This window comes from Aplidium turbinatum, chromosome 11 (genome assembly GCF_918807975.1).
Source record: "Aplidium turbinatum chromosome 11, kaAplTurb1.1, whole genome shotgun sequence".
Classification (NCBI taxonomy): domain Eukaryota; kingdom Metazoa; phylum Chordata; class Ascidiacea; order Aplousobranchia; family Polyclinidae; genus Aplidium; species Aplidium turbinatum.
Window position 1 is genome coordinate 8,606,170 of NC_137482.1, and position 27,285 is coordinate 8,633,454.

Sequence of the window (27,285 nt, forward strand, 5' to 3'; positions counted from 1 at the left end):
TTTCATCTCCAATCGGCGGCAAGAGCTGGTCTAAGTTATTTCTCTTAACTATCAGTAAATACCAGCGCAGTGGCTAACGCAGAAAAATTTCATAGGTGAAAAAAAAATTAAATCTTTTGTAGGCTATGAGGTAGATTGTTTAGGCTTCAGTGCAGGTGATGAAAAATCAGGTCAATGTAGCTTCGTCCAGTGCTTCTATGGCATTCTATTTGGTGCTTTGTAGACATTCAAGAGTGACCTGATCAGGAACCATATTTGTAGGCGATGAGAGGCCAAATCTCATTTGTGCATATTGAAATGGAAGCGTTTCAACCAATCAGAAGCTACAGAAGGTTTACAATTGGACGGTAGCCACTTGAATTGAACATGTTCTGATTGGTTGACGGTGTCATTGGAATTTAATTTGAAATTGACCTGATGTACCTGGGAGTTGACCTACCATCTACTAATACTAGTACTATGGTGTTCCATGGTGGAATTCAGTAGAAGCGGAATGAGTCGTATTTTCCGTCCAATCTTAGCCATGGACAAATGTAGATTATTGCAACAATGGATTGTTATATGTGATTTTTCTCCATCTCCAAGTTTACTTATTTCAGAAAATCGACATCAAAGCCTTGTGTTTATTGTATTGAAAGTGATTCTATTATGCTTCAAACAGGTCTAGTAATTTAAAAATAAAGAAATGTTTATTTTTGGTTTCATCTTTTTGGTACTTCCCCTTTAAAAGTACTTTCCCCAATCATCATCATCATTTTGTTCCTTCCTCGTATGGAGGGTTGGATACAATGCGCCATTGTTCTCGACCATGAGCTGTGCGCACTGCACATTCATAAATTAATTTTGTCCATTTTGTGATGTTTGTTGTCCAAATCATTCTTGGTCTGCCTTTACTTCTTTTACCATTTATCTTCCCTTCTATTAATGATCTTTGTAATGAATTTTGCCTTATTGTGTGTCCGAAATACTTCAATTTTCTTTTTTTGACTGTTTGTAAGAGCATTTTGCTTGAATTGAATTTGGAGAGTACTTCATCGTTATAGTGATCTTTTGTTTCCATGAAATTTTTAACATTTGCCTGTATGTCCAGAGCTCGAAGGCATCGATCCGTTTCTCCATTTTTTGTGACATTGTCCAAGTTTCGGAATTGTATAATAGGGTCGACCAAATATAGCATTTTAATATCCTGAGACGAGTTGATAAATTTAAACGTTGATTGGTTAAAATATTTTTCATTTTTCCAAATGTAATTCTTGCAATTTCTATCCGTCTAAGAATTTCATGGTCACATCTCCCATCTTCAGTTATTAAATGACCAAGATATGAAAAAGATTCTACTTTTTGTATAATTTCGTTGTCAATTATAATTTGGAGTAGCCTACTGAAGTGTCTGGTGATTTTGAGATTATCATTGATTTGGTCTTTTTAGCGTTAATTTTCATATTAAATTCTTTACCAATTGAGTTAACATTGTCCAATATTTCTTGAAGATCTTCTTGTGATTCAGCCAACAGAACAGTATCATCAGCATAGCGTAAATTTGTTATATTCAAGCCACCAACTTTTACTCCTCTCATATCATCAATGGATCGAAAAATTATTTCTGTATATAAATTAAAAAGACATGGAGAAAGTACACATCCTTGGCGTACTCCACGCTTGATATCAATTCCTTTAGACAAATCTTTTTCCATGCGAATAATAGATTTTCCATTTCCCCAATAGCTCAGTGTAAAAACTTTAACACGGCCATATATTTAACAAACAAAAGCATAAACGGAAAGAAAAAACGAGTTGGTTTATGAAAATGGGTAAATAAATGTACTATTTTCTCCACTGTTAGTTTACCTATTTATTTTCTCGTTTTCGATAACCACATTTCTTTCCTCGCCGCTTATGTGTACACTTTGTTGGCGCTTTGTTAAATCTATGACCATGTTAAAGTTTCTATCTCAGGTCAAAGGTGAAATTGAAAACTGAAAAGGTGAAGCGGTGTTTTATAACAAAATGAACAAATTACAAATCTCCTTCACCTTGAATTCAGCTTATGCCAGAGGCCAGCAGTTTTGATTTTAAGGAAATTTAGCATGGATGATGTACAACGAATAAGGAAATGGCTTCATAATGCAAACCTAGTTTGACACCCAGCAATCCCAGATTAGGCCTACCATATTTTCATCACCCAAAAAGAGGACAAGTTTAGTAAGCAAGTAAAATGCCAGCAGATTTTTACGTTTAAACAATTTTTACATCTTCTTAGATGATTATAGGCGTATGTAGCAAAAGTGACAAATAAAAAAAAAACACATTTCTTTATCAGATTCAGTCAAGGAACATTTTGCTGTTCATTTGATTTTCTCCACAGAAAACATGCGTTTTACATTTGCATTTTGAGCCATAGCTTATTGCAGATGAAGAATTGGTCGATTTTTAACAATTCATTAAAAAAATCTCTAGTTCTGCAATATTTGAACTATTCTGTCCATTTTCTAATGTGCCATCATTTAAACAAAGCTAATGCAAGCTAGCTATCATGCTAGCTAGCTATTGCACTAGCGTTGGTATAGATCAAACAGTTTAACATCATCAATGTCAACATTTTTCTCTGACAGATGCTTCCACACACCGCTGAAAAGCATTATCCTATTCTTTGGTGTAAGACAGCACAAGCAATAAGCATCCAATCAAAGGATGTGAACTCGGAAAATGAAACTATAGTGGTCTGAGTAACACTGCCTTCGTTTGCCACAGAAGTAAACGTATCCACCATATCCACAGTAAGCAATGTTGGTATTGTCAACTACAAAGTCAATAAACACTTTTCTTAAACAAGGATAGCCTACTTCTGCCACAGCTCACAGAAAACATATATACTTTTCCTTTTTGGTATTGTTGCTTAGCCTTTTTTAGCTTTTGCCAAGGTCACATAAAAATAAAACCTTGTTGGAAATGATAGCAATGCAAAAAAGAGGACATTTGAGCATTTTCAAGTGTCCTCGGAGGACAATTCATTTTTTATGAAAAAAGAGGACAAATCCTCCCAAAAGAGGACATATGGTAGCCCTACCCAACATAAGCTGGTTGTTGATAAATCTTGCTCACTGCTACCCAGGGAGCAGGGTGTCATAAGTTGAGTAGTAGGCATAGTGGTATGGCGACCCAGCGAAAGGAACTGGCCATCCTACTCTCATTAGTGCCGAAGGCCTAGTGTAATGAGAACCTTATTTTCTCAATCCCCAAAGCTCAGTAACTGAGTATGGAACTACCTTTAGCTCCGTTTAGATTCTAAACTTTAGAAGGTATTGAGAACGGGAGCAACCTAATTCGTACCCTGAACAATCTGTACCCTCAGTTCGTACCCTGAAAAGATCAAGAGAAAAAATAGCACAAAGCCGGAGTGGCTGATTGCAACAAAGCCGAAGTCGCTAATCAGAGTTTCCGCAAACATTTTAAAGTTAGGGTTAGGGTTAAGCGGAAACACCGATCCGTGTGCTATTTTGGCTTTTTTAATTTTTTTCTCAATTTTTTCAGGGTACGAACTGTTCAGGGTACGACTCAGGTTGCATCCTTGGGAACTTATACGTACGACTCCCTAACGTCCTTACTTATCGTATGTATGTATATTTTTTTATTATGCTTAAATAAAGTTAGTCCCGGAGTTTGCAGTACTAACGATTACTTCAGGAATGTATGTACAATCTACATTTTGTAAACAAATAGTCTGATTACTGCACTTAAGTTCTTTTCGCTTCAAATTAATGCAACAGCAAAAGGCTTGTTGAAATAAGGAGAACCAAAAAAATTAAGCAAACAGAAGAAATTTAAGCTATATTTTATGTCATGTTATATAAATGAACATTAAACATGTTATATTGCCATAGCTAATCTGAAACCTATGATTGAAAGTATTTTGAATTGTATATACCACTAGAAATTAGAATTACATAGGCCCACTTATTACTTGCTTGCACTTTCCAATTTTAAGTGGAAAACAATGAAGTTGAAATAGCTTGGAAGATTTTAGTACCGTAAACCGGAGTGACTCAGGCATCCTGGGGTGACAAAGGCAGCATCCCAGGAAAATGTTTTGAGGTACTTTAACGTGTGCTAATGCCTTTTTTCTTTCAAAGTTGTAGATTTTTCAAGTTATTATAGGAAACTGATGTTGTAGTAGAGTATAATTTAGTAAAAAAAAAATTGTGGATATTTTTCTTGGATGAGTGAAGTCTATTTGAAAAGTGACATCAATTTTGGAGTTTGACGGATTCTGACTGATATCACCAAACTTTGGCAATTGCACTCTGTTCTATTACATTTTCAAAGTTGGGTAAAGGTTATATATCTTCATTTAATCATCTAAAGCCGCCCTCCAGCACCTAAAGCCAGGCAAATCCCCGGGCCTTGACCACCTATGCCCGGAACTAATACTCCAAGCTGCCCCCTCTATGAGGTCCTGGTTAAAAGCATTCCTTTCCTGCTGCTTGCGTCACCTGCGCATCCCAAGAATCTGGAGAAGAGCCCTAGTGGTTGCAGTCCCAAAGCCGAAGAAGCCCCCAGGGGATCCGAAGAGCTACCGCCCCATCTCTCTGCTCTGTATCCCCTTCAAGATACTCGAAAGACTTATCTACGCCCGTGTCGAACCGATAATAGACCCTCAGCTCCCTCGGGAACAAGCCGGCTTTCGCCACGGAAGATCAACTGTAGACCAGGTCACCCTGATGACCCAAGACATCGAGGACAGCTTCTCGGCAAAAAAGAAGGCTGGCGCCGTGTTTGTCGATCTCACGGCTGCCTACGACACTGTATGGCACAGCGGCCTTACCTGCAAACTACTCCGTCTCTTTCCTGACAGGCACATGGTCCATATGATTATGGAACTTGTGCAAAACCGCAGCTTTACCCTTTCCACCGGTAGCGGCCGACGAAGTAGACTACGTCGACTCAGGAACGGCGTCCCACAGGGCTCTGTCCTGGCTCCCCTCCTCTTTAACACTTACATCTACGACCTGCCTGACACCATCTCCAGGAAGTATGCTTATGCAGACGATCTGGCTCTCCTGCATCCAGCCGGAGATTGGCAGTCAATGGAGAGGAACCTAAGCCAGGACATGTCAACTATATCAACATATCTCCAGAAATGGAAGCTACAGCTCAGCAAGGCAAAGACAGTGTCGGCGGCCTTCCACCTAAACAACAAGGAAGCAAAACGTGAGATCAACATTACCACCGATGACGAACACCTCCCCTACTGCGCCGAACCCACCTACCTCGGCGTAACCCTGGACAGGTCACTCACGTACCGACGACACCTGGAGTCACTGCGCAAAAAACTATCTGCGCGCGTTGCACTTTTGAGGCGGCTGGCGGGTTCCGGCTGGGGAGCTGATGCGAAAACCCTTCGCACAGCTACCTTGGCCCTTGTCCATTCTACCGCTGAGTACTGCGCACCAGTGTGGTGCCGCAGCTCTCACACCCGCCACATTGACACCGCCATCAATGACGCACTACGCACTGTGACTGGATGCCTGCGTCCCACTCCAACGGACTGCCTTCCCATCCTTGCAGGCATCCAACCTGCTGAGCTTCGCCGTAAAGGAGCCATGATTTCCCTTGCTCGTCGCGCACTGGACCCCGACCACCTCCTCCACAGTACATTCCAGCGCCTACCTGGAGGACAGCAGCGACTGAAATCAAGACGCCCATTTGTGCCCGCCGCACGACAGCTTCTGAACAACGTTGAAGATCTTGGAATAAGTGCGGCACACTGGACGAACTACACATGGAACATGGAGTGGCAAAACAACACCTCCCGACTCCGTGATTTCCTACCCGACGTCGATCCCCACCCTCCGGGAATGTCCCTCGCAAGACTTGCGTGGGTCCGGCTTAACCGCCTACGAACCGGCGTCGGTCGCTTTCGTTCAGACATGTGCAAATGGGGCCTGGCTCCCTCACCGGGATGCGAGTGTGGCGCCACAGACCAGACAGTAGATCATGTCGTCCATGACTGCCCAATCCATCAACCACCACATGGAGCGCTTGGACTGAAGGCCCTAGATGACGAGACTGTCGAGTGGCTGATGACATCATGCCCAAACATATAGTCCAGAAGAACAGCTCATACGACGAAGAAGAAGATTTAATCATCATATGAGGCACAAAAACTTTTTTTTTGAAAATCATATTTTAAAATTTAAATTGGGGGGGTGCCTTAGTCACCTAAGTTTTCATGGTTAAGAATGGGGTGGCTAAGGCACATCATATAATGGATTTTTATGGGTCACAGTACCAGTAACATAATACCAGTACCGTACAACTTAGATTGGTATATACCTTACCGTACACACATATATACTCCAGTACACATTTTAGACCTTTTCGATATATACTGTACCGTATGGTACACATTTTGGACCTCTTCGGATATGTACCGATATATCGGTCTATTGGACCTTTCCGGATATATACCGTACACATTTTGGACCATTATATACACATTTCGGACCCTTACATATCTTTTTAAACATCTCTTTTGCATCTACTATGCCTTAGACACCTCAACGTGAGGTGTACTTGCGCTACTTACGTAAAAGAAGTGATAAAAACGAAATTGCCTTATTCACCCCATGCCGTGGCGACTAAGGCATCCCTAAAAGAAAAGGAATAAATTCCCCAAAAGTAGTCATATGATTTCAAAACTTTTGGTACGGCTAGTATTCACCTTTGCCCCCATTTTGATCCTAAAACCTTTGATTTAAACTTACAATTTTTCCAGGGGCGATTAAGTTCAAAAGTATGCCTTAGTCACCCCAGTTTACCGGTACTAACAATTGAAAGTTTAGTTATTAAAGTTGTCAATGATGTTGGAATTTGAGATTAATTAATCATTATCATACATTTGTTTGCGTCAGTTTACTCAGACAAATTTTGGCTTAGTATAGATATATACATTTCTTAGCCTAGTTTTCGGGGATGAAGTGTTCAGGGGCGAAATAGGTTGAATACTTATTAATAGTTAGGGTTAGAAATAGATGTGATTCAACGGTGTCCGACAAATTGTTTGTAAGCAATTGTTCGTAAAACAATTGTTCGTAAAATTAATTCTTCGTAAAACAATTCTTCCTAAAGCATTTTTTCGTGCATGCAGTTAAAATTTGATGTATACGAAGAATTGTTTTACGGATTTCATTTTACGAAAAACAGTTTACGAACAATTGTTTTACGAACAATTGCTTACGAACAATTTGCCTATAACCGATTCAACAGAGTGTGATTTTGTCAGCTCTATGCAACAGTTGCCATGTTTGGTCGTTTCAGTTGAATGAGTTTGAAGAATAAAACTATCATATTATCACAAATAGCAAATGTTATCGTATTTTTGATTAAGTAGTCCAATACCGCATGATGCAAAGGCACATAATAGTATATGTATATTATAAAGTACGGTATGTTGATAAGGAATTAATACGCATTGCTATATTTCAGCTCTTTAAGTATCGTTGGTAGCAAATGGACTGTTTGGCTTGTGCATTATCATAGTGGTTGTTCTGTGTCGAGAACTAATGTTAACCATGCCTGGTATGTCCAAAAGCTTTGCTAAAGCTAGATATTACCTGCACAAAGAACTGCCGATGAAGGTGAAAGCTTGCTCCAAAGAAGCAATACAATATGCAACTTGTGTCAGCGAATGGGACAATCTTCGAAAAGGCGACTGTGAACGTGAATTTTTTGCATTAAAGCAATGTGTTCAAAAGGCATCAGTAAGATGAATTTGTGATTTTTGCAATGCATCGATGGGTTACAGAACTTCAAGCTCCTTATTTTGAAGAATTAGCTGAAATATAGCTTTTCATGTGTCACTTTTCACATCGTGTAGGTTACCGTACGTTATTTTTATTTCCTGGTACACCATCATTTAAGACATGAAATCCATTGGTTGATGTATAAAAACTGAATTTTTTAGTTTATTCAGCCACAAGTCCATTAGAAGAAGTTTATTCTTTGAGTGTTACCAGATCGGTGTGTTTTCTAAGTGGCTGCAGTCGTCCACCACACGTCGTCATCGGAATATATTTAAACTCAAATACCGGTAATAGAACGAAAAAATATGTTTTGATCTCCTTTGCCTTTTAAGACTTTATTGTGTACGGCATGTCGGTATTGTGTACGGCATGTCGGTATTGGTTGTGTTCGGTATTATGTACTAAAGTATACAGCATTTTATTTATAAAACAAAGTATGGTATAATACAACTTCGTGGTCAGTGTTTTCATTATTGCGAAGTTGTCAGTCTTGTGTTAGTGTAGTACATATAGAAAAGTTAACCGAAATTGTTACGACGCGCAAAACGTAATGGGCTTGCAAAACTGATTGTGGTTAAAAGATACCTAAAATAATGAATTTTTAATGCAAATTTGTCAATCTAGGAATGTAAGTTTACATTTGTCTTACATGTGACGAATTTTGACGATGTTACGCCGTTCCTTCATGAAATTAATTACAGGTAATAAATCCACACGCTCCATGGACATAATTTATTGCAATGGCATACTTTACAATGACTATTGAACGACAAAAAAACTAGCAGCAACTTGAACATTCAATCGCTCTTCGCCTGGTGAGCAACCCAGCTTACAAAATCCTTCCCTTTTAGATTGATTCAACGTCAGCAAACGTTGAACCAACGTAAGGGCCGATTTTGCTCATTGGGAATCGAATTTCTGTCTACGTTGCTTCAGAGCTGTTTACTTCAGGCAGGTTCCGCAAGCGTGCCTGTATTGCTTGGACCATCTTCGATCGTGGCAAAGTCACTTCTTCTCGTGTAGCCACTGAGCGCAACTTGATAGTATCCGTCTCCTTTTCTTGAGACGCGATGATGACAGCCAACGGTATACCGCGCTCTTCACACGCTTGCAACTGATTCAATAATTTTGGATTTTTCTTGTACGCCATTTCCGCCTGTAAAATGATTTCACGTTGTGATTAGTGTAACACTAGATAATAGGGTGTTTCATTTTTTCACCATTTTTGAAATTCAAAATGCCTGGGGTCCCATCTGGTGGTATTTGGGGTAAAAAGTTTATACCCCAATTTTTTTTCAATTATGACGTCATATTGAGGTGGTCCACGAGGTTTAAAATTTTTAGGCCTCAAATTCTCGAAATTTGGCCGTATCTTCGGAACCGCTCATCATATATCGACAAAATTAGTATCAAAATGCGCAAAAGGGTCGGTTTCCTATACCTGATGTAGAGAATATTAAGGTCTATCTGCTTCAGAAAAAAAGTTATTTCAAAAAATCTGATTTTCGGTCTATTTTCTCTTGATGAACAGAGATCAGGTGATCAAGATAAAAGTTTTTCTGTATTTTTCCACTCTTGGAAGCTGTTATTGCGTAATAATAGTTGGTGTTAAGGTTTCAGTACTGGGCTTGTCTAGTCTTGATATCTGCTTAAGCAAAGCCCCATCTTGCATTGCTCCGGGACTCTTCTTGTCGTCGTCCACAAAAGAAATGACATGGGAAAGATATATTTCGTTTATGTGGAACATGCATTAAAGGGTATGAATATCATGACCAACTTCACCATTAAAATAATTGACCAGTCGAGTATTGACTCCGGACTTTTTTCCTGTGTTGAGAGCAGTCGTATCAGCCATGACTGAATATTGGGATAGGTGAACTCTGCAAGCCTCCTGGATGATGGTGCCAAAAATCAGTTCTGCAATGACCGACACACTTTTGGGAAAAGATTTAACAGCAAGCACACCTTCGTGCTTCATGCCATTATCATCAACAAGTTGGCCCAAGGAAACGTATCGATCTATTTGATCGACAACGCGCCCATCATAACATAAGCTGAGTTGAGCAGAAGCTGAGTTGAGAAAGTTCTCATTTTCCATCAGAGATTTTTCTCTCGTTTTTTGTCGTTTGCGGTATACTGTCGAAGGTGATGCAGCATTGCAGCTACTTGATCTTTTCCAAGAACCGACCTCATAAGATCTTACTGCTGGCGTACCGAAGTTATCCTACGATCAGCAAGTACACAACTTCTATCATTTATGGAAAAAGAATGTACTTTCTTGTACACTTTTCCCCAAACAGCTGGTTTCAGAGGCTCGTATTCCTTATCATCTTCCCAATTTATATCACCATCAGAGTCGCTTTCGCTACTGTGTAGACATCTAACTACTTCATTTATTTTTCTTTGTTTCAAACATAGTAGTGCCGATGCTTTGGCAGATTGTATGCCAGAAGTGCTAGGTTTCTCTGTTTGCTAAGCACTGGAAGACCAGCTTTGTTCCATATGCCAACTACATCTTTCAGCAGTTCATCTTTCAAATCTTTGAAATGGAGTATTTTCTTCAAAAACTTAGGATTAGTTTCGGCTACTTTCTTCCTCAAGTAAAAATAGTGACTGGCTATATCTGAATTCAGGGGAAGCACATTTCTCTCCAATTCCATGAAGTTTTGCATCGACTTACTAATACCTGACCTTAATGCCATAATGACACTTAATCTAAAGCAGGTGAGCAGCATACCTCTTCCTCAACGGTTACATTAATATTATAATAGTAATACCTTCAAATTACTATTTCATCTCTTGCAAAACGAACAAGAACTATTATTACGCAATAGCAGCTTCCAAGATGGAAAAACACAGAAAAACTTTTATCTTGATCACCTGATCTCTGTTCATCAGAAGAAAATAGACCGAAAATCAGATTTTTTGAAATAACTTTTTTTCTGAAGCAGATAGATCTTAATATTCTCTACATCAGGTATAGAAAACCGACCCTTCTGCGCATTTTGATACTAATTTTGTCGATATATGGTGAGCGATTCCGGAGATACGGCCAAATTTCGAGATTTTGAAAACCAAAAATTTTAAACCTCGTGGACCACCTCAATGTGACGTCATAATTGAAAAAAATTTGCGGTGTAAACTTTTTACCCCAAATACCACCAGATGGGACCCCAGGCATTTTGAATTTCAAAAATGGTGAAAAAATGAAACACCCTACTAGATAAGGTAATGAATTGATGGCCTTCCAAAAAGACATTTTGAATGTCAGGCTTGTTTTTGTTTAGTCTGTGTAACAAAACAGGGAAGTAGATTTCAGTTGAGGTTTCCGTAAAATGGCGAACCTTTCTTAGTTGTGGTCCGCTACAACACGATAGGATAGTAGGATACTTGCATGGCTTTCAACTTTATACGCTTATCAAGTTGTGTTTAAAATTTTGAAAGCAAAAGTTGTTGGTAATCCAATGTAAGTTTTTAAAGTGTTTCGTTATTCCAAAAATACCCAAGAGTCAACACACTGTCTCGGTCATAATCCCGAATATCATGAGCAAATTAGTTACCACCCCAATAGAGCAGTTATTTCGTGTGTACAATTTCTCGAGTAATAATTGAATAAAGTAGGCTATTAATAATCTAATGACCTTTATGCCAGCGTTCCAAAGTTCAGTGATGATCTGCATACGCTCTAGAAGAAAGTTCTTCTGTGGAGACACAACGTAAACCTCGGTTTCGTTTGTTCGCATTTTGCTGCCATCCGTGATCATGCGATTTTCAAGTATGGAGAAGATTCTCTCCACTCCGATGCTAACCCCAACGCATGGAACCTAACCAACATACAATCCTTCAGAGAGGTGCTTTTTATGTCCGATGCACACATAGAAACAGGGGCAGATCCAGCAAGTAGCCTTAGAGGGGGTGAATTAACAAAGAACGATGATGTGTAGGTATACATCAGGGGTTCCCAACCTTTTTTACACCGTGGCCCCTTTGAAAATTTTGAAAGATTAATGGCCCCCCCTATTTTATTCAACCTTTTGAAAAAGTTAAGAAACGTCATTTTAATTAAAAAACTTGTGTATATACAGTAACCGGTAAAGACCATTTCATGAAGATTTGAGCAAAATGTACCAGTATTTTTTATTAAATTTTAATTTATTTCTTTTGTTATATACCATAGTGTTGGAGAGGACTTAGAGATGATAAATTAAAAAAATTATTATTTTTCAATGGCCCCCTTGAAAAAGGCTCATGGCCCACTAGGGGGCCATGGCCCCCAGGTTGGGAACCCCTGGTCTACATTAATCCAAACTTGCAAATACACCGTGTATAAAGTCACTTTGGTGTGTCTTAGGGAGGCAATTGTCAAGTTCAACTGATAAAATTGATCAGAGAAAGTCATGAGCTTGTGGGTAGCCTATCTATTGCGTATTATTTTTTTTATAGAAGTCACATCACCACATTGTGTCTTAATAACAAAAGTTCTAAAAACTGTTTTCAAGGAGTGACGTGGTTAGAAAGAAAATTTTGGGGGGCAAACGTCATTCAACACGAGTTATAATGGTATTAAAACATTGTAATATTGAAGGATTAAAACATATTTGGGGGGGGGGCGATTGCTTCCTGTGGCTACGACTCTATTTTTAAGTTTTAGCCCTGCCACGAGATTCCAGCTTTAATGCAAGACTGTGATAATCCAATCTCACCGATCTTCCTTTGGGGTCAAAACTGCCAACAAGGTTGTCATAGCGTCCGCCGCCAGCGACCGAGCCCACACCCACGGTCTCTCCTTTGACACGTTCCTTCTCATTCCCAGCAGCCGCGCCAGTGAGGATGGCTTCAAATATCGCGCCGGTGTAGTAGTCTAGCCCGCGGGCTAAGCTCAAGTCAAATGAGACCTACAAATGAAGTTGAACGACATGAAAATGTAAATTGCATTTCCAAAGGCTCAAAAACCAGTCAGTGTACTATCTAGTAGCATGAGAGTTAGTTTTCTTGGCTTAAGAGACTAGAATCTGGTTCGATTATGATGACGTAACTGTGTTTAAAAATAACAAACTAAATCAACATTCCTACAGATGGCAACTGACTTATAGACCGTATCGTTGTTCCCCTGTCAGGTTAGCTAAGAGGTATATAAAACAGAAGTGGAGTGTAGATATATTTAGTTGTTACTTTAAAATGTACGCATTTTAGCATTCATTTACGTGTTTGCATCAAAAAAGCAAGCAGATAAAGTAATAAATTTCAGTGTGAATGCAAGACAACTATCAGACCTTTAGCATGGAAGTATCTATCTTGGCCATATATTTATCATGGCCAGTAACGATAGACAGAAATGAAATCTATTATACAATAATTTTGAAAAAGTAGAACGTAGAATATTTTGTAACTTAGTACGGTACCCAGGGGCGCCGGAAGCGGGGGGGGGCAGGGGGGGCAATGGTGCCGTTTTAAAGTCATGTAAGCTACTGCACATTCTGCAAAATAACAATTTCTGCTTTTCGCCTTAAAATTCGTTGTTTTTTCGGCAGCCATCGTGGCCTACCGGGAGCTCCTTTTCGCCGGCCAAATCTGCGTGCTTGGAGGCCAAAATACAAAATAACGATAGCACAAGTAAATAGAATTAAACTTGCAACAATGCTAAAATCATCACTTAGCGTTGTTGAAGTCTGGGCCTGGGCGACGTCCTACAATAGAATCGTTGCACCACGCAATAACTGCTTCATCGGGATTGTAATCCAGTACTGCGGGACCATCTAACGACACTCGCACGAGTGTCTCCAATGTGACTGATTTTAAAGAAGTTCGCCACTCATCTAGAATTCTTTTTAGCAACGAGAAGCAACGTTCGACATGTGTTGACGATGACGGCAAGGTAATAAAATAAGTATTTCAATGATGTGAAGGACATTACTAAAAGAAGCAGAATTTTTGCAAAATAGGATGATAAAATGTTTTCCCCTCGGATGTCAACTAACCTAGTTTTCCTTTTTAACAACGATTCAATGTCCGACAACATCGATTCGACATAAAAACGACAATATTGCCAGCCGATGTAAATTAGCACTTTCGATTAAGACTTTATTCAAATATACATCGGGAATTACAAACAAGACTTACAGCGCTGTTGATCGGCTGATTGCAGATGGATATATTCCAGCAATAACAAATATTCCCGCACAATGCAACAGTGGCGATTATGACGCGCTGATCTAATTTTGCGTCACTCTTTGACACTACATATTTTCGACAGTTAATCCACGATCATTCTATTGCGAAATTAAATAATTGGCTAGAAGAGACTGGCGGCCAAACTTGGCCGATTGAGGAGGTAGCACCGGCGGTCATTCAAGCACTACTTAGCGGCCATGGCCGCAGGCTGCTTTAAGGCTTGACAGTAGGTTACATCATTATAACATAGGCTTGTCGTTTTTTAGAAATGCAAATCCGGGACGCATATAAAACTGCAAATAATCTTAATGTAGGCCTAATACAAAATAATTTAATGCAACTATAATTATTTAATATGGGAAAATTACCAATATATTTAAGCCTATTTCTCCAACGAAAGCAAGGGAACTTAACAATATTTATGAGCACATGAATCAGGCCTAATAATATTTTTCTGTGCTAAGTACCTTTTTCGAAAGTAAGCTACAGTGTTAGATTTTATCTTTTCATAAAATTCACTACATGTCAAATCAACATTAATTTTGCAAGTGAGGAGAGCTTTGACATTCTGTTCTAGCATTTGGCCTCTGTCATCAGACCACATATTGTTCATAATTGAAAAAAATTGTTCAACTGGTGCTGATGTCCCAGGCAAACAAAACGCAAACTCGACAAGGTTTTGAAAGTTTGGAATGGTTATGTTTTTGTTAAAGTTTACTTTTGTTCAAGAGATGTCGTTGCATTTTGCCATGATTCTTTCCTCTCACTCTTAGACATCTTATTTCTTTACCAAAACGTGCTCATCGAAAAAGAAGTCGATGTTGATCATTTGCTTCTGAAACATTTTGTTGATATTTTCCGCAGACCTACTTGAGAAAGAATTGTGATGACTCGCTCAAGAATTTTTTTTTGCAAATCTCAAATTGAAAACTCCGGAACAAATTGGTTAACCGGGCGAGACAACGGGCAAGGTCTTAAAATCGGGACTGTCCCGGCTAAACCGGGACGTATGGCAAGCCTATTATAACATAGCATGATGCCCTTCTTTGCATACCGGATACTTGTATGCTATCATTACTCAACACATAGTGAGCTGATAGATTAGCATTATCGCTATATCTTATCTTAAAACTTGAAAAAAAATTGGCCTTTTAGTAAACAAAAGTGCCCTTTTTTCGTAATCTTGCCCCCCCCAGTCAAAAATCGTTCCGGCGCCCCTGACGGTACCGTACTTCCTAAGGTTTGTGTTTACTTTTAGTCACGTTGAGTTGGTATAAGAAATATTCATTCTCACCTTGTCAATGATTTGAAATATATCTAAATATTCCAACAATAGCTTGATGTCACTTAGGCCATCAACTGCAGTCTTGCTCGTCTTCAGCAATTCATCAGAAAGTAAATCTTCTGCTAACCTTTTTCCACCTGAAAGTAACGAACACAACAAATAAACTGATTTGGTAGTGAAACGTTGATATGTATCATAATAAAAGCTTTCGGATAAAAAGCGTTGAAATAAAAGCCTGCGCAATTTGGAAGATGGATTTCTGGACGTGTCAAAATCAGTGCGCGTTGAAAGAAATGAAACTCTGACATAAAGTTTTAATTTTTTTCGCCATTAGCTATAAAAGTTTGCTGATCTAAATTTTCATAAAAAAATAGTTTTGGCAATGAATGATAAAATTTGATGCTAGCTTTAAACTTTTAGTGGAGTACTTGATCTCAGTTCAGTTGTTCATCTCAATTTGATATATCACACTTGCCACTGCATGAAGATATGGAGTTCTGCAGCCGTACTTTAAATCATACCAAGTTATGAAGTCACAACAAATAATACCTGCCATTTTAACATAAGATCCAATTTTTTCGGCAGCGTCTTCGGTCAAGCCTTTCTCAATCATTTCAGCCCGCACATCTTCCCAGGGTAATTTATCTAGTTTATCAACCGCAGAACAAGCTTGACGGAATTTATCTTCCGGGCATCCACAAACAGCAAAGACACCGTCTAATATCCGCCGGTCGTTCACCTAAATTGATATGTAAACCGGTAGTCCCACACTCAGATATTGCGGAATGATAAAATAAGATTCTTATATCACTAGGCCTTCGGCACTGACGAGAGTAGGGTGGCCAGTTCCTTTTTCTGGGCCGCCTTTCCTTAAACAACTATTCCCAACCAGCTAAGCCGGGTGTCGAACCAAGTTCGCATTATTGGAAAGCCAACGTCTTATCCGCTGCGCCTTCCCACCGCAACTGATGTAATCACTTGTACCTTGAGATTTGTCAAAACTTTGTCGTTTTTAAATTGTCAAGCGACGTTGGAATGATGTGTAAAAGGCAGGTTATTTGGTTGAAACCAAGTTTACATCGGCGCAACGTCTGTTATCTTACCCAATTGCTCACAATCGATTTCCAAAGAACATAAACGCTTCTAACACGAAGTATATTTTTGAAGTACTTTTAAGAGCTCTCATGTGCACATGATGATACTAAGCTGATCAGGAATTAATCAATTTGAAGCTACACAAAAAAAATCACTTCAAAATCAACATTACCTTTATTACAAAATTTCCTAAATTTAATTCTGAAAGAATTTCATAGACGATTCTTAAGCACTCGGCATCAGCTATCATTGAATCATACTGACCAGCGATGTCGAAGTCGCACTGTTGAAAACAAACGAACACAATCAATATTGCGGTGTAAAATGTAAATGAATAAATGCTCCCAAATTCGATGTTGCAAGGCAGACAAATCTTCATAACTCCATCGAAAAACGCAAAAATTTCATTTCATCGTTTCACCAAGATGGTAGATAGTATAATCTTCTTTAGAAGTTTTAGTAGAATTCGCAGCTACTACTGTGTAGTGTGCTGACAGGGATTGCGACGTGAACGCTTCTACTATGATCCCCAGATGATCCCAAGACCAAGATGTTTTAAACTCGGCGTTTGGTGCAAACGCAATTTCAAGTCACCTGAAAGAATTCCCTGTATCTTCCTCTCGTCATTGCTGGGTTATCTCGTCTGTAGACTTTCGCAATGTGATATCGTTTAATGCTTTGCAACTTGTTCATAGCCATGTACCGGGCAAAGGGGACCTGAAAACATATCACATTAAGCTAGATTTGTTTTGGCAATTTAGTCACATTTACAGTAAAGAATAAAAATGTCAAGAAGATTGATGCCCAATTGCCCATGCATATTGCATAGAGAAATACAGACAGTACGGTACTGTATTTCTGATGCAACAAGCAAATGTAACTCACTGTTAGGTCATATCGCAGTGAAAGCATTTCTCCACCTTGGTCTTTCAGATCATAAATCAACTTGCTGTCTTCTCCATATTTGTTGGTCAAAGTTTCCTAAAAAACAAAAATTAAAGTTGTCTACTGCATGACTTCAAGCTGTCAGAAGTTTAAAAGCTTCATAAATTTGCAAATCTACCAAGATTCGCTTCCAGACACGTTCTCTTTACTCATTACTCAAGTACATGCGTTCTCTTAATGAATGATTTAACAATTGAATTTTTGCAAAATCTACAAAAATTGATTAAACCAACACAACAGTGAGGGTGAAGTTGATGTAAAAACTTTCCATCAAATAAAAAACATAATAATAAGTTACAATATTAAAATGATAAAATGTGAGCTTGTGAAGTCAAGACTTAATTCAAATTAACAACACAAATGTGGTACCGCACATGAATAGCTTGTAATTGATTAATTATTGAAGTCAAGTGAAGAAGGTGCCATTGATATTTTTACATTTCTTGCGACACATATATTCATCTTATTGATACGTTTGTGACATATTAAAATTATATGGAGTATCAAAATAGAAAACATTATACCAGTACCTTTAGCTCAAAAACAGGTGTATCAATTGTTCCAGCACCATGACGCTTGAAGCATTTAATAACAGTAGAAAAAACATTTTCCCGAATGGCCATTTGTTTCAAGTCATAATCTCTTGTGCCTTTTGGAGTTTTCAATACGAACTGAGATGAAGGCTTGCCATTTCCAATCTGGGCTTTCAAAGCCAGAAGCTTTGCGACTTCCTCATTAATCTAAAAACAAAACACAAATAAACAATTGTCTGTTTTTCTGATTAAAGATTCCACTTTATAGTCATAAGTAAGCATGGCTGTTGAAAAAAGTTTATCATTCAGAAACTTCTAACCTTTTTGGTGGTTGCAAGCACTGAAGTGGTTCTATAATGCAGCTTGGAAATGTGGCTGGAATATTTCCATGTCTTACACAAATTAAGGTATAATAGACTAAACAAGTAGCTTGGATTAGCACTTGAACTCATGATAGGTCACCACTGCATTTCATTGGAACTTTCATATACACAGTGAGCATAAATATATATAATATTACTTATTGAGTGATAACATATCTGTAAAACAAAGGATTGAACAAAAGTGTAATTAGAAGTGATAAATCTGAATTTTTGTTCAGGTCATAGTTAATAGAAGATCAAAACTCAAGTTTAACTGTTAAACACATTACATGAAGCGGTGGTGCAAGTGTGTTAATTTAACAACTTTAAGGATAATGGTTGTTGTTATGATATAAACAGTTAAACATTTTATTAAAAGACTAGTTCAATATCATCAACCAGTCATGCCACTGCTGGCAGATATGTTTCCACACCATTCTGTCTTTGGCTGTTTTTATCCAGGTGATACCAATATTTTCTTCAATGTCTTCCCACCATCTTCCTTTCGGTCTCCCTCTAGTTCTTTCGCTTGATGTTCATTCTGTGGTTTTATTGGTTCATCTGTTGTCTGTCATTCTTGCAACATGTTCCGCCAATTACTATTGTAGATTTGCTGCTGTGTCAATGACATCTTTGATATGACTTATTGTTTCTGATAGCTTTGTTTTTAATCTTGTTCATGTTCCCTTGTGCTGCTGCCAGTTTTCTTGTTTGCTGTTTTGTGAGTGACCAAAGAAACTGGTTATTGAAACTTCAATCAAAAAGTTCTCCATAAAAATGTCAGGTACACTCTACACACAGTGGCAGTAGAGATTCTACATAGCCCACACTGGAGATTGGCTGTTGTATAAAACGTACAGTGAGCGGCATTGACCAGATATCAATAGCCTGTAAGGATTGAAAGAGGGAATCCTTTCCTCAGACGGAAAAAACTTCTGATAAGAGCTTAGCTCTGGTAGTTTTGCATGCTTGTACATGTACACTTGTACAGGCTTTGAACCACTGATGCAGGCCCAACTACCAAAATTGACAGAGTGAAATTTGTCGCTTGTTGAAGTGCTGTTGTCTGTGAATTATTCCATCTATTAGATGCTGCTGAACGGTGAGCAGTCCTTAGAATGAGTTGCTAAAGAGCAGCTCCAAGAGATAAACCAATTGTTTGATCTTGCCGTTTCTTTGTATATATACGAAATCAGGCGCATAACCAGCTGAGCTATCAGGGGGAGAGGCAGGAGACACACAGCAGTAACAGAGGTGGGCAATAGCATGCTACTTTTGTAGCGCCGCTAGATTTCTTCTAGTCGCACTCCCGCTGCTTTTCAATTTAACGTAAAGAAAGATGACTCGCAATTGGAGATTTTTTATGTAAACTGTGATTAAAAGAATCAAGACAGAAATTATTTGACTATTGTGGGAAACACCCAGCCACTTTGATACCAACAAGAGTGACACTAACACCAGTCATGACTACAAGTATGAATTTTTTGGTGTGTTGTTCGGATTGGAAAAATGTCATTACCGAAAAAAAAGTCACTTGTCCTTTTTTCGGTAATGAGGCCTTCAAGGCCTTGAGCTTTCCCAATGCCAAGGTAAAACGTCTGTTAATCAACTATAACATCCCTATTCCTTCCAGTGCTGCGGTGGAGAGACTTTTCTTGGTTGGGAAGCTGTAGAGCGCTACTTTAAATGTAGTGGTAGAGCGCTACTTTAAATGTAGTGGATGCCTGTCTCTAATAACAAATTGGCTATTGGCATAACATTGAATGTACCAAGAGAATACATAAATATACCTTTTCTTTATCTGACTTTTCCAACTTTAATTGACGCACTATTTCACCTTGTTTTCGAATCTCTTCCTTAATAGATGGTAGATCCATCACAACAAATTTACTGAAGATAATATGCAGAAAAATTCAGTTAAATGAGTGCCGTATTACACATTCGACAGTTCTTAAATAAGTCTGCAAAAAAATCATGTTAATCACAACCCAAGACACTTTTTCAAACAATAAAAGGAACTACTTTCGGTGAGAGGCCACCAATTCTTTCCCGTCCAGGGCCCATTGCCTTGCACTTGCAAAGCCAGAATTTGTCCCATTCAACATCGACCAAGCAAGTAACTGACCCACAACCAGTAACGACCATGAACAGTGCTTCCACTTCTGACAATTGATAAATCCTCTTCAATTTCCTTTTTTGTCCTGAAAAATCCCTTTTTCCTCAGTCGGAAATCTTTCAAAATTTCCTTCATAGGCGAGGTTATTTAGGTTAAAAAAGGTGCTAATACAACTTTAAAGTTATTATAATCTCAGTTAAAGCTATTTTAATCTCGATTTTATTCAGTAGCACCGGTACGGTATGTCGAAGCAACGTTGTTTTATTAGAACAGTAGGCTGCACAAAAGCAGCCCATATTTTACAATAACATGGTTTACTTCCTTTGTTCACTGTTCAGCCAAAAAACTGCTTGTCAGTTAGTCGGTTCTGGGACATTTACCACCTGGAGTCCTGGACATCATTTACCAATTACCACTCTCATCTTTCCTACCCGGACTTCCTAACCTATCCCTAACAGCAAAAATGTACAGGTGGTAAATGTCCAGTTTCAACGAATTATCCATCCATTAACAAATTTATTTTTGTGTTTAGTTTAGTTTTCCTTGATGCGCTAAGCCGCTAACTTAACACTATTGGCTAGGCTATCTCTTTTTTCCCCTTGTCAGTAACGCCTTCACAATCATTTGAGACTGACGAAAAACTCCAGGATACTAGGCCTATTCATGATACTGACTCAGTCTGACTGTGTAGACTATACATGTTGTATACATACTACATAGCCTCTAGTCTATTATTATGACACCATCAGTTAGCATAGGCAAAAACTAACTTTTCTAAACATATCACTAGCACTAAAGATATCACTAGCCTAAGCTTATCATACCTAACTGTACGTCGAACCTCAGTGAACTTTGTCATTGCTACTCAACTTCAACTGTAAATCAACGGATTACCTAATTTTAACTCAAAGAATTGAGAACTAACTCTCTCACTACAGTCTGCAATCACGTCCAATTCCCAAAGTGGCGATAAAAGAAATCAAGCGATAGAAAGGTAGAAAGGCGAGGATGGGACAGGGACTCAGGGAGTAAGAGGGGTTCCGGATGGCGAGTGACGATGGAAACCAGCTGATCATGGTTATTCCAGTCGTTTTTAGAACTTTTGAAAGGGAATATGAATAAAATTTTCTTTAAAATTGCTAAAAAGAACAAATCCCTTTTTAAGACAAAAATTCCTTGTAAAATTGTTAAAAATCCCTAAAAAATCCTTTTTTTCTTCAAATCCCTTTTTTATCCTTCGAAGCGTTGAAAAATCCCGATTTCGGGATAAAATCCTTCAAAGTGGAAGCACTGACCATGAATCCATGATGACCAACCGCAGTTCACAAGTTTCATCATGGTCATGGTTTCACAACCAAGGTTGCCAGATTTTAAAGCCCTAAATATGCCAAATTTTTCTGAAAAATTAGACAAAAATATGCCAAATTAAAAACGCAAGAATTCAAGGTCAAAATTAGATAAGAAACAATTGAAAATTCAAACAAAATATTTAGAACTATCATAAATTGTGCAAACTGCACCAACTACAAATAATCAACTTCAAAAAGAAATTTATTCACGTAATGTGTGAGTGTGATACATTTCCGAATTCAAAGCTCAAAATTACTTATTTTTATTCAAATTTATTACCTTCACTCAAAATATGCCAAACACAAAATTTACATGCCAAACAACAAAATATTATGCTAAATCTATGAAATTTGGCATCCAGTATGCTAAATTGGCAATTCTGTTAATAACGGTAACGTCTAGAACATCACACAACTAAGGCGAAAGAGAAAATTGAAAAAAGAAAACTAGATGTCATGAATTACCAAGGGGGATGGGGGGGACTTGTATACCTGGGACTGGTATACAAGTCCCTCCACCCCCCCTTGGTAACTCATGACAAAGACAGGAGTTGTGTGATGTTCTAGGTTTTTCCTTTAAATAACTCTAAAATGATTCAAAAAGAAGTGTTGCCAAATGTCACAAAATGAATTTTCTCACAAATTCTCCAAACACAACTCCATTTCATCAACACTGATCTTTTACAATCCAATTCAGTTTTATTTTTTATTGCTGGCGCAAAAATGAAAAAAACGATAAAGTAAACACGCGGATTTGGCACCAGCAAAAGGAAAAGATTTTAATCCAAAAGGTTTAAAACATTAATTTTCATAACCACAAAAACTAATACTTTACAGCAAATCGACTGCAAGCTTCTTTTTTTTTTCCATTTGAAAGTGATCTAAAAACAACTCAGATAAATAGTACACACTTCGAATCTGCTTCGCATCCTGAGCAAGTCTCATTACTAGTTTTAGACCCTGACAGCTCAGTTGGTTAGCGAGTAAACTTCGTGAAGGATCGAAGAAGCTTTAAGATCAAGCGGCGCTGGTTCGACTCTCGGGGTATGGGCTTGAGCAACGCATTTTAAGGATTGCTCTCTATTCAGCGGTATTTAGTGGATGAAATAATTCTCTAGAAACAAGATATCAATAATCGAAACTTCACTCTGTCAATCTCGATAACCGGCCAGCGAATATTTTTTCCCACGAACTTTTTGTCTCATTTGCATATTTCTGTAAGTGTAGCCATTACTGGTTACTGCGAGGCGCGCGTAACCGTTTTTACCAATTTTTCAAAGTCAGCAGCCAATTTTTTCCCTCCAGGTTCAAATCTAAACATTGAACTTGAAAAATAACGTAGCCTAAAGAGACACACCTAGTCTCGTCAAGTTTTAAAAAGTTGAGAAAAAAAAATTGATTCAGGTCACTTTAAAGGGGTAGGCTACTAAAGGAAAAACCTGACTTGGTGATTTTCCACGTTCTTTGTGTTTAACTTGCTACCATAAAACAATTTTCAATAAAATTTTGCCCTATTGCGGTCTGATCAGCATTCCGCGCGTAGCCTACTTTTGTCAGAGCTTTCAAAACCAGAATGGGCCTGAGCAGCGAAGCGTGCGACTGTACAGTCTACGTAATAAAAGACGAGCAATCAGCTAATCACGGAACAGTTGTTACTGCCGGCGATTTAACTGTAGGCTATGTATCAGTGGCGTATATTCAGGGTGTTCAAGGTGTTCACTGAACACCCCAAGAAATCCAGAAAAAAAGAAAATTTCCATCGGTTGTCGATGTTCTTTACTTTCATGATATTCTAACATCTTGCTGCATGCTGATTGCTTTCTTTTCAATTGCAAAACTCGTCCCCTTCTAATTTTAATACTCCAACGTTTGAGGTCACTGCCTTTAATTTTTTTCGGTCATTACCTTTAAGCTGGGTGTGCACTGACAGCTTGGCGAGTGCTATTTAAAATAAACAATTAAGAAAAATGACGTCACAAGGCAGCGAAAACAGCAATGGTTTTAGTTCAGCCAGGCTGTTCACTCGCTGATCTGAACACCTTGGCGCGTCATTGGGGGAATCCCAGGCAATAGCAAGTTTTAGCTTGTTGGATTAGAGTTTGAGGTGATCAGAGTTGGAAACAAGATAAGATAAAATGTTTTTTATGCACCAAGTGCCAGTAAATGTTTGTTGAAATGACATCAAAACATGTTTGTGAAAAGACATCAAAGTAAGCTAATTTGATGTGAGGTAATGGCAGAAAAATAGCTTTCTACTGCAAAAGTAAGTTATTAGGCAGATTTTAGCTAAAATAAAGGCCTTTTGCAAATGTTTTATGGTATTTCCAGTCAAAGTAGATGCCTCCTAGAATTCAAGGCAATTTTGTTTGCCAAACTTAACTCTTGTTTCTTTCATCTAGCTCTATGCTATAAATGAATTTTCCTTCTGTAGTCGAGGTGTTAAACATTTTCGTTTTTACTAAGTAGTACGGCGGATAAAAGTACAGCCGACCAACATAGCAATCGACTTTTTTTTCTTGTTTATTATCGAGTTGCTTTGCTATTGTTTTTTGTTTTAACTTTCACCTGTTTGTTTTTAATTCGCTTGTACATTTCTCAAGGTGTTGCGACCGTGCCTAATCCTTGCATGAAGTAAATCATTTCCATCTCGAGCACGCTTTAACTTTCGCGTTTTTTCAGACTCCTGCTGTGTTATGGCAAGTAATATTGTTCGTTTTGATGGTCGGAAAGAAAAACTGAACTGAATTATGTGACTTTAGAAATGCAACTTAATGTTTGATATTATTAAGTCTTTCATTCAATAGGCGCTGTCAAATAAATATCTATTTTGTATTCTTCTCCATTCCGACAACATTATTTTTGTCAGTTCTGTTCATGTTCAGAATTTGTGCTGAAAATGCTCTCAAAACGCACCAAATTCAATGTTAATTTTAAAATTTTTCTGGGGGAGGCCCCCCAGACCCCCCGCTGTTGCTTTGCCGTCACTGAACACCCTGTCAAAGTGGTCACGGTACGCCACTGCTATGTATGTATGTACATCAAAACATCAGATTTCAACGTCAAAACATCAGACAGTTTGCTCAAAACCTCAGATCTGAACATCAGATGTTGTAACGTGACTTTTGTTATTGCTGTCTTTTGTGACGTATTCTCAAGCTGTGTTTGCACTTTTTGGTCATTTTGAAAAAAAATGAAAATAAATGAAACACTGGACTTTGGGCCTTGCCAGCGCCATTGAAAACAAATTTTTTTCGGTAATTTTTTTTGAAATGTATTCTTGAATGTTCAGTTTACGCATTTTAATGCTTAATTCCCGTTTGAAAATTTCATTTAGTATGCCTTTAAAAGTAAGATTTTCCGAATTGATTAAGAATTAACCCTAGCCCTAAAAATTAACCCTAACCCTACTTATTTTGAAATGCTTTTGTACGGTAGGCTACACTGCAAAAATTAATTTAAAGAAAAAAAATTGACTTCGATGGGCGTCGAACCGTTGTCCTCACGAACATAAGGCAAAAAATGAAACCACTGAACCAAACACGCCAACAAAAAATATTGCATTCACACTGTATTAATATAAGCTCTATGCCAGGGGTTCCCAACCGGGGGTACTCGTACCCCTTGGGGGTACGAGATTGAACATCAAAGGGTACGAAGATCCTTGGGCTACAGAGCAGCTTTTCAAACTGATTTTATAGTGACACGAGTCACAGAATTTTTCAATCTTTTTGTGCCGAAATCGGAAATCAACACGACATTCTGCTGTACCACACTGAAGTAAGGTGGCTATCTCGAGGTCGAGTGATGTCACGATTTTTTGAACTTGGAGAAACAATCATGTTGTATTTACAACATCGAAATTCTAATCTGGCTGCCTCACTTGAAAGTGATGAATTCGTTCAGAGCGTGGCTTATATTTCTGAAGTCATGCATCTCCTAAACAAGCTAAACCTGTCGCTTCAAGGTCAACAGATAAATGTGGTTACAGCTTGTGAAACAATTCAAGCTTTCAAGCTAAAACTATCCCTATGGTCTCGAAGCATTGAAAATGTAAACCTTGCTAATTTTCTTTCTCTTGATAACATTGCAAATAACTCTTTGGTACAAAATGTCAAAAATGAAGTTATTTCCCATTTTTGAAGATGCTGGTTGATTCTTTCAATGGTTACTTTTCTGCTGTTGAATTGAATTAATTCCAGCATTGGATTATAAATCCATTTCTTTTTGATTTAACAAAAATGTCGGATGATGATAATTTGAAGAACATCATCGAAATGAAAAGCTGCCAAAAATTGAAACTGCCATTTGACAAATCAAAGTTTGAAGATTTTTGGTGTGTTGCTATGAAAGCCTTCCCAAGTCTTGCTATAGAAGCCATGACACTATGACAGTGTTAATTCTCTTCTCAACAAGTTATTACTGTGAAAGTGGCTTTTCGACCATGATATATATCAAGAATAAGTACAGACATCGTTTGCAACTGGAAGATGATTTACGTGTTGCCTTGAGTAAAATCGAACCATCGTTTGAGCGAATTTTATCAATGAAGCAGCAACAAATATCTCACTGAGAAGTGACAAACAAAATAACTGATGTTTAATTTCTTTTTGTAATTTTTGCATTTTTTGTGCGAAATACCGATTTAACGTTGAGCTATAAAAGCAATTTAATTTAGCAATGTATATCTGAAAAAATCAATTAGAATTTTTTTGGGGGTACGAAGAATGCTCTGACCTGACAAAGGGGTACGAGCAGCAAAAAAGGTTGGGAACCCCTGCTCTATGCGAAGTAACAAAAAGTTCGTGGGAAAAAAATTTCGCAACTGGCCCTGTCTCAAAAGCCAGCGATATCTAAAAAAGGGGATGCGAAGGCTCACAGCGATTGTCTTATTCTTATGACACGACCAGAGCGGTAGTTTGTAGCACGTCAAACATGCGGTTCTTTTTTAAATTGTGGAAAGTTTTGTAGTGCAGCTGGAACAGTCAGCTAGAGAAGACAGTTAGTAAATGTTACACAGAGCATAATTATTAAAAGAATGCTTGTTTGGAAAGACAGTTGAAAAGTTACTAGTAAGCTGTTTTTCTTAAAGCTTTTGCAGTAGGCTAGATGGAAAGCAAGTATAGGGGTAGTTCATAGTTGAATTACAAAGTAACCATGGAGCATTCAGTGAATGTCCATGGCTGATGCTAATAGCGCAATGCAGGTTATCATAATAAGATTTATTAAAATACTATCGGTGCTAATTGTTTCTTCACTCTGTCAATATCGGTAACCGACCCAGAACCGACCATGCGTAAAAAGCCTCTACAAGTATTCGAAACTTCCAGGAATAACCTAGGCTATGTAAGCAAACTGCCAGGAATATATCAGAGGCTTTGTCAGTCCGAAGATAAAGATTCAAAACCAACCAAGCCTAGCGTCTCATCCTGATCTTCGTGGTAAAACCTTAACAGAGCTGAACTGATAAGAGATAGGAGGCAGGGGGCTAAAGTGTACATTTCGGAATGACTGTGTGATTTAGTCAAAGTTTGATGGAGAAAATTTAGCCTACTTGAAAAAAATTGCATTTTCGTGTGTGGCGACAATAGCCTATTAGTCGGATAAGCTGATGTTTTCTAACTTAATGG

General features: G+C 38.2%; 1 protein-coding gene across 2 annotated transcripts; it reads right to left on the minus strand.

Moving 5' to 3' along the window:
* Positions 1–8,519: 8,519 nt before the first annotated feature.
* On the minus strand, positions 8,520–20,149 carry LOC145779811 (histidine--tRNA ligase-like). 2 transcript variants are annotated; one of them, XM_082591459.1, is made up of 10 exons: positions 19,984–20,149; positions 17,829–18,038; positions 17,239–17,334; positions 16,948–17,070; positions 16,526–16,636; positions 15,808–15,997; positions 15,268–15,395; positions 12,506–12,697; positions 11,444–11,626; positions 8,520–8,958 (listed from the first exon to the last, which is right to left on the minus strand). In XM_082591459.1, the coding sequence occupies exons 1-10, from the start codon at positions 20,068–20,070 to the stop codon at positions 8,725–8,727; spliced, it is 1,554 nt and encodes a 517-aa protein (XP_082447585.1). In that variant the 5' UTR covers positions 20,071–20,149; the 3' UTR covers positions 8,520–8,724. The 2 variants fall into 2 exon arrangements, with proteins under 2 accessions (XP_082447585.1, XP_082447584.1); XM_082591458.1 differs by lacking the exon at positions 19,984–20,149 and adding an exon at positions 18,152–18,350.
* Positions 20,150–27,285: the final 7,136 nt, after the last annotated feature.

Coding starts and splice junctions, on each gene's coding strand:
- LOC145779811 (XM_082591458.1), bottom strand. CDS start 18,283: ATGAGTTCAAGTGCTAATCCAAGCTACTTGTTTAGTCTATTATACCTT. Junction 18,039..18,151: donor TGCTTGCAACCACCAAAAAG/GTTAGAAGTTTC, acceptor TTTTGTTTTTAG/ATTAATGAGGAAGTCGCAAA. Junction 16,637..16,947: donor GATACAGGGAATTCTTTCAG/GTGACTTGAAAT, acceptor TGTTTTCAACAG/TGCGACTTCGACATCGCTGG.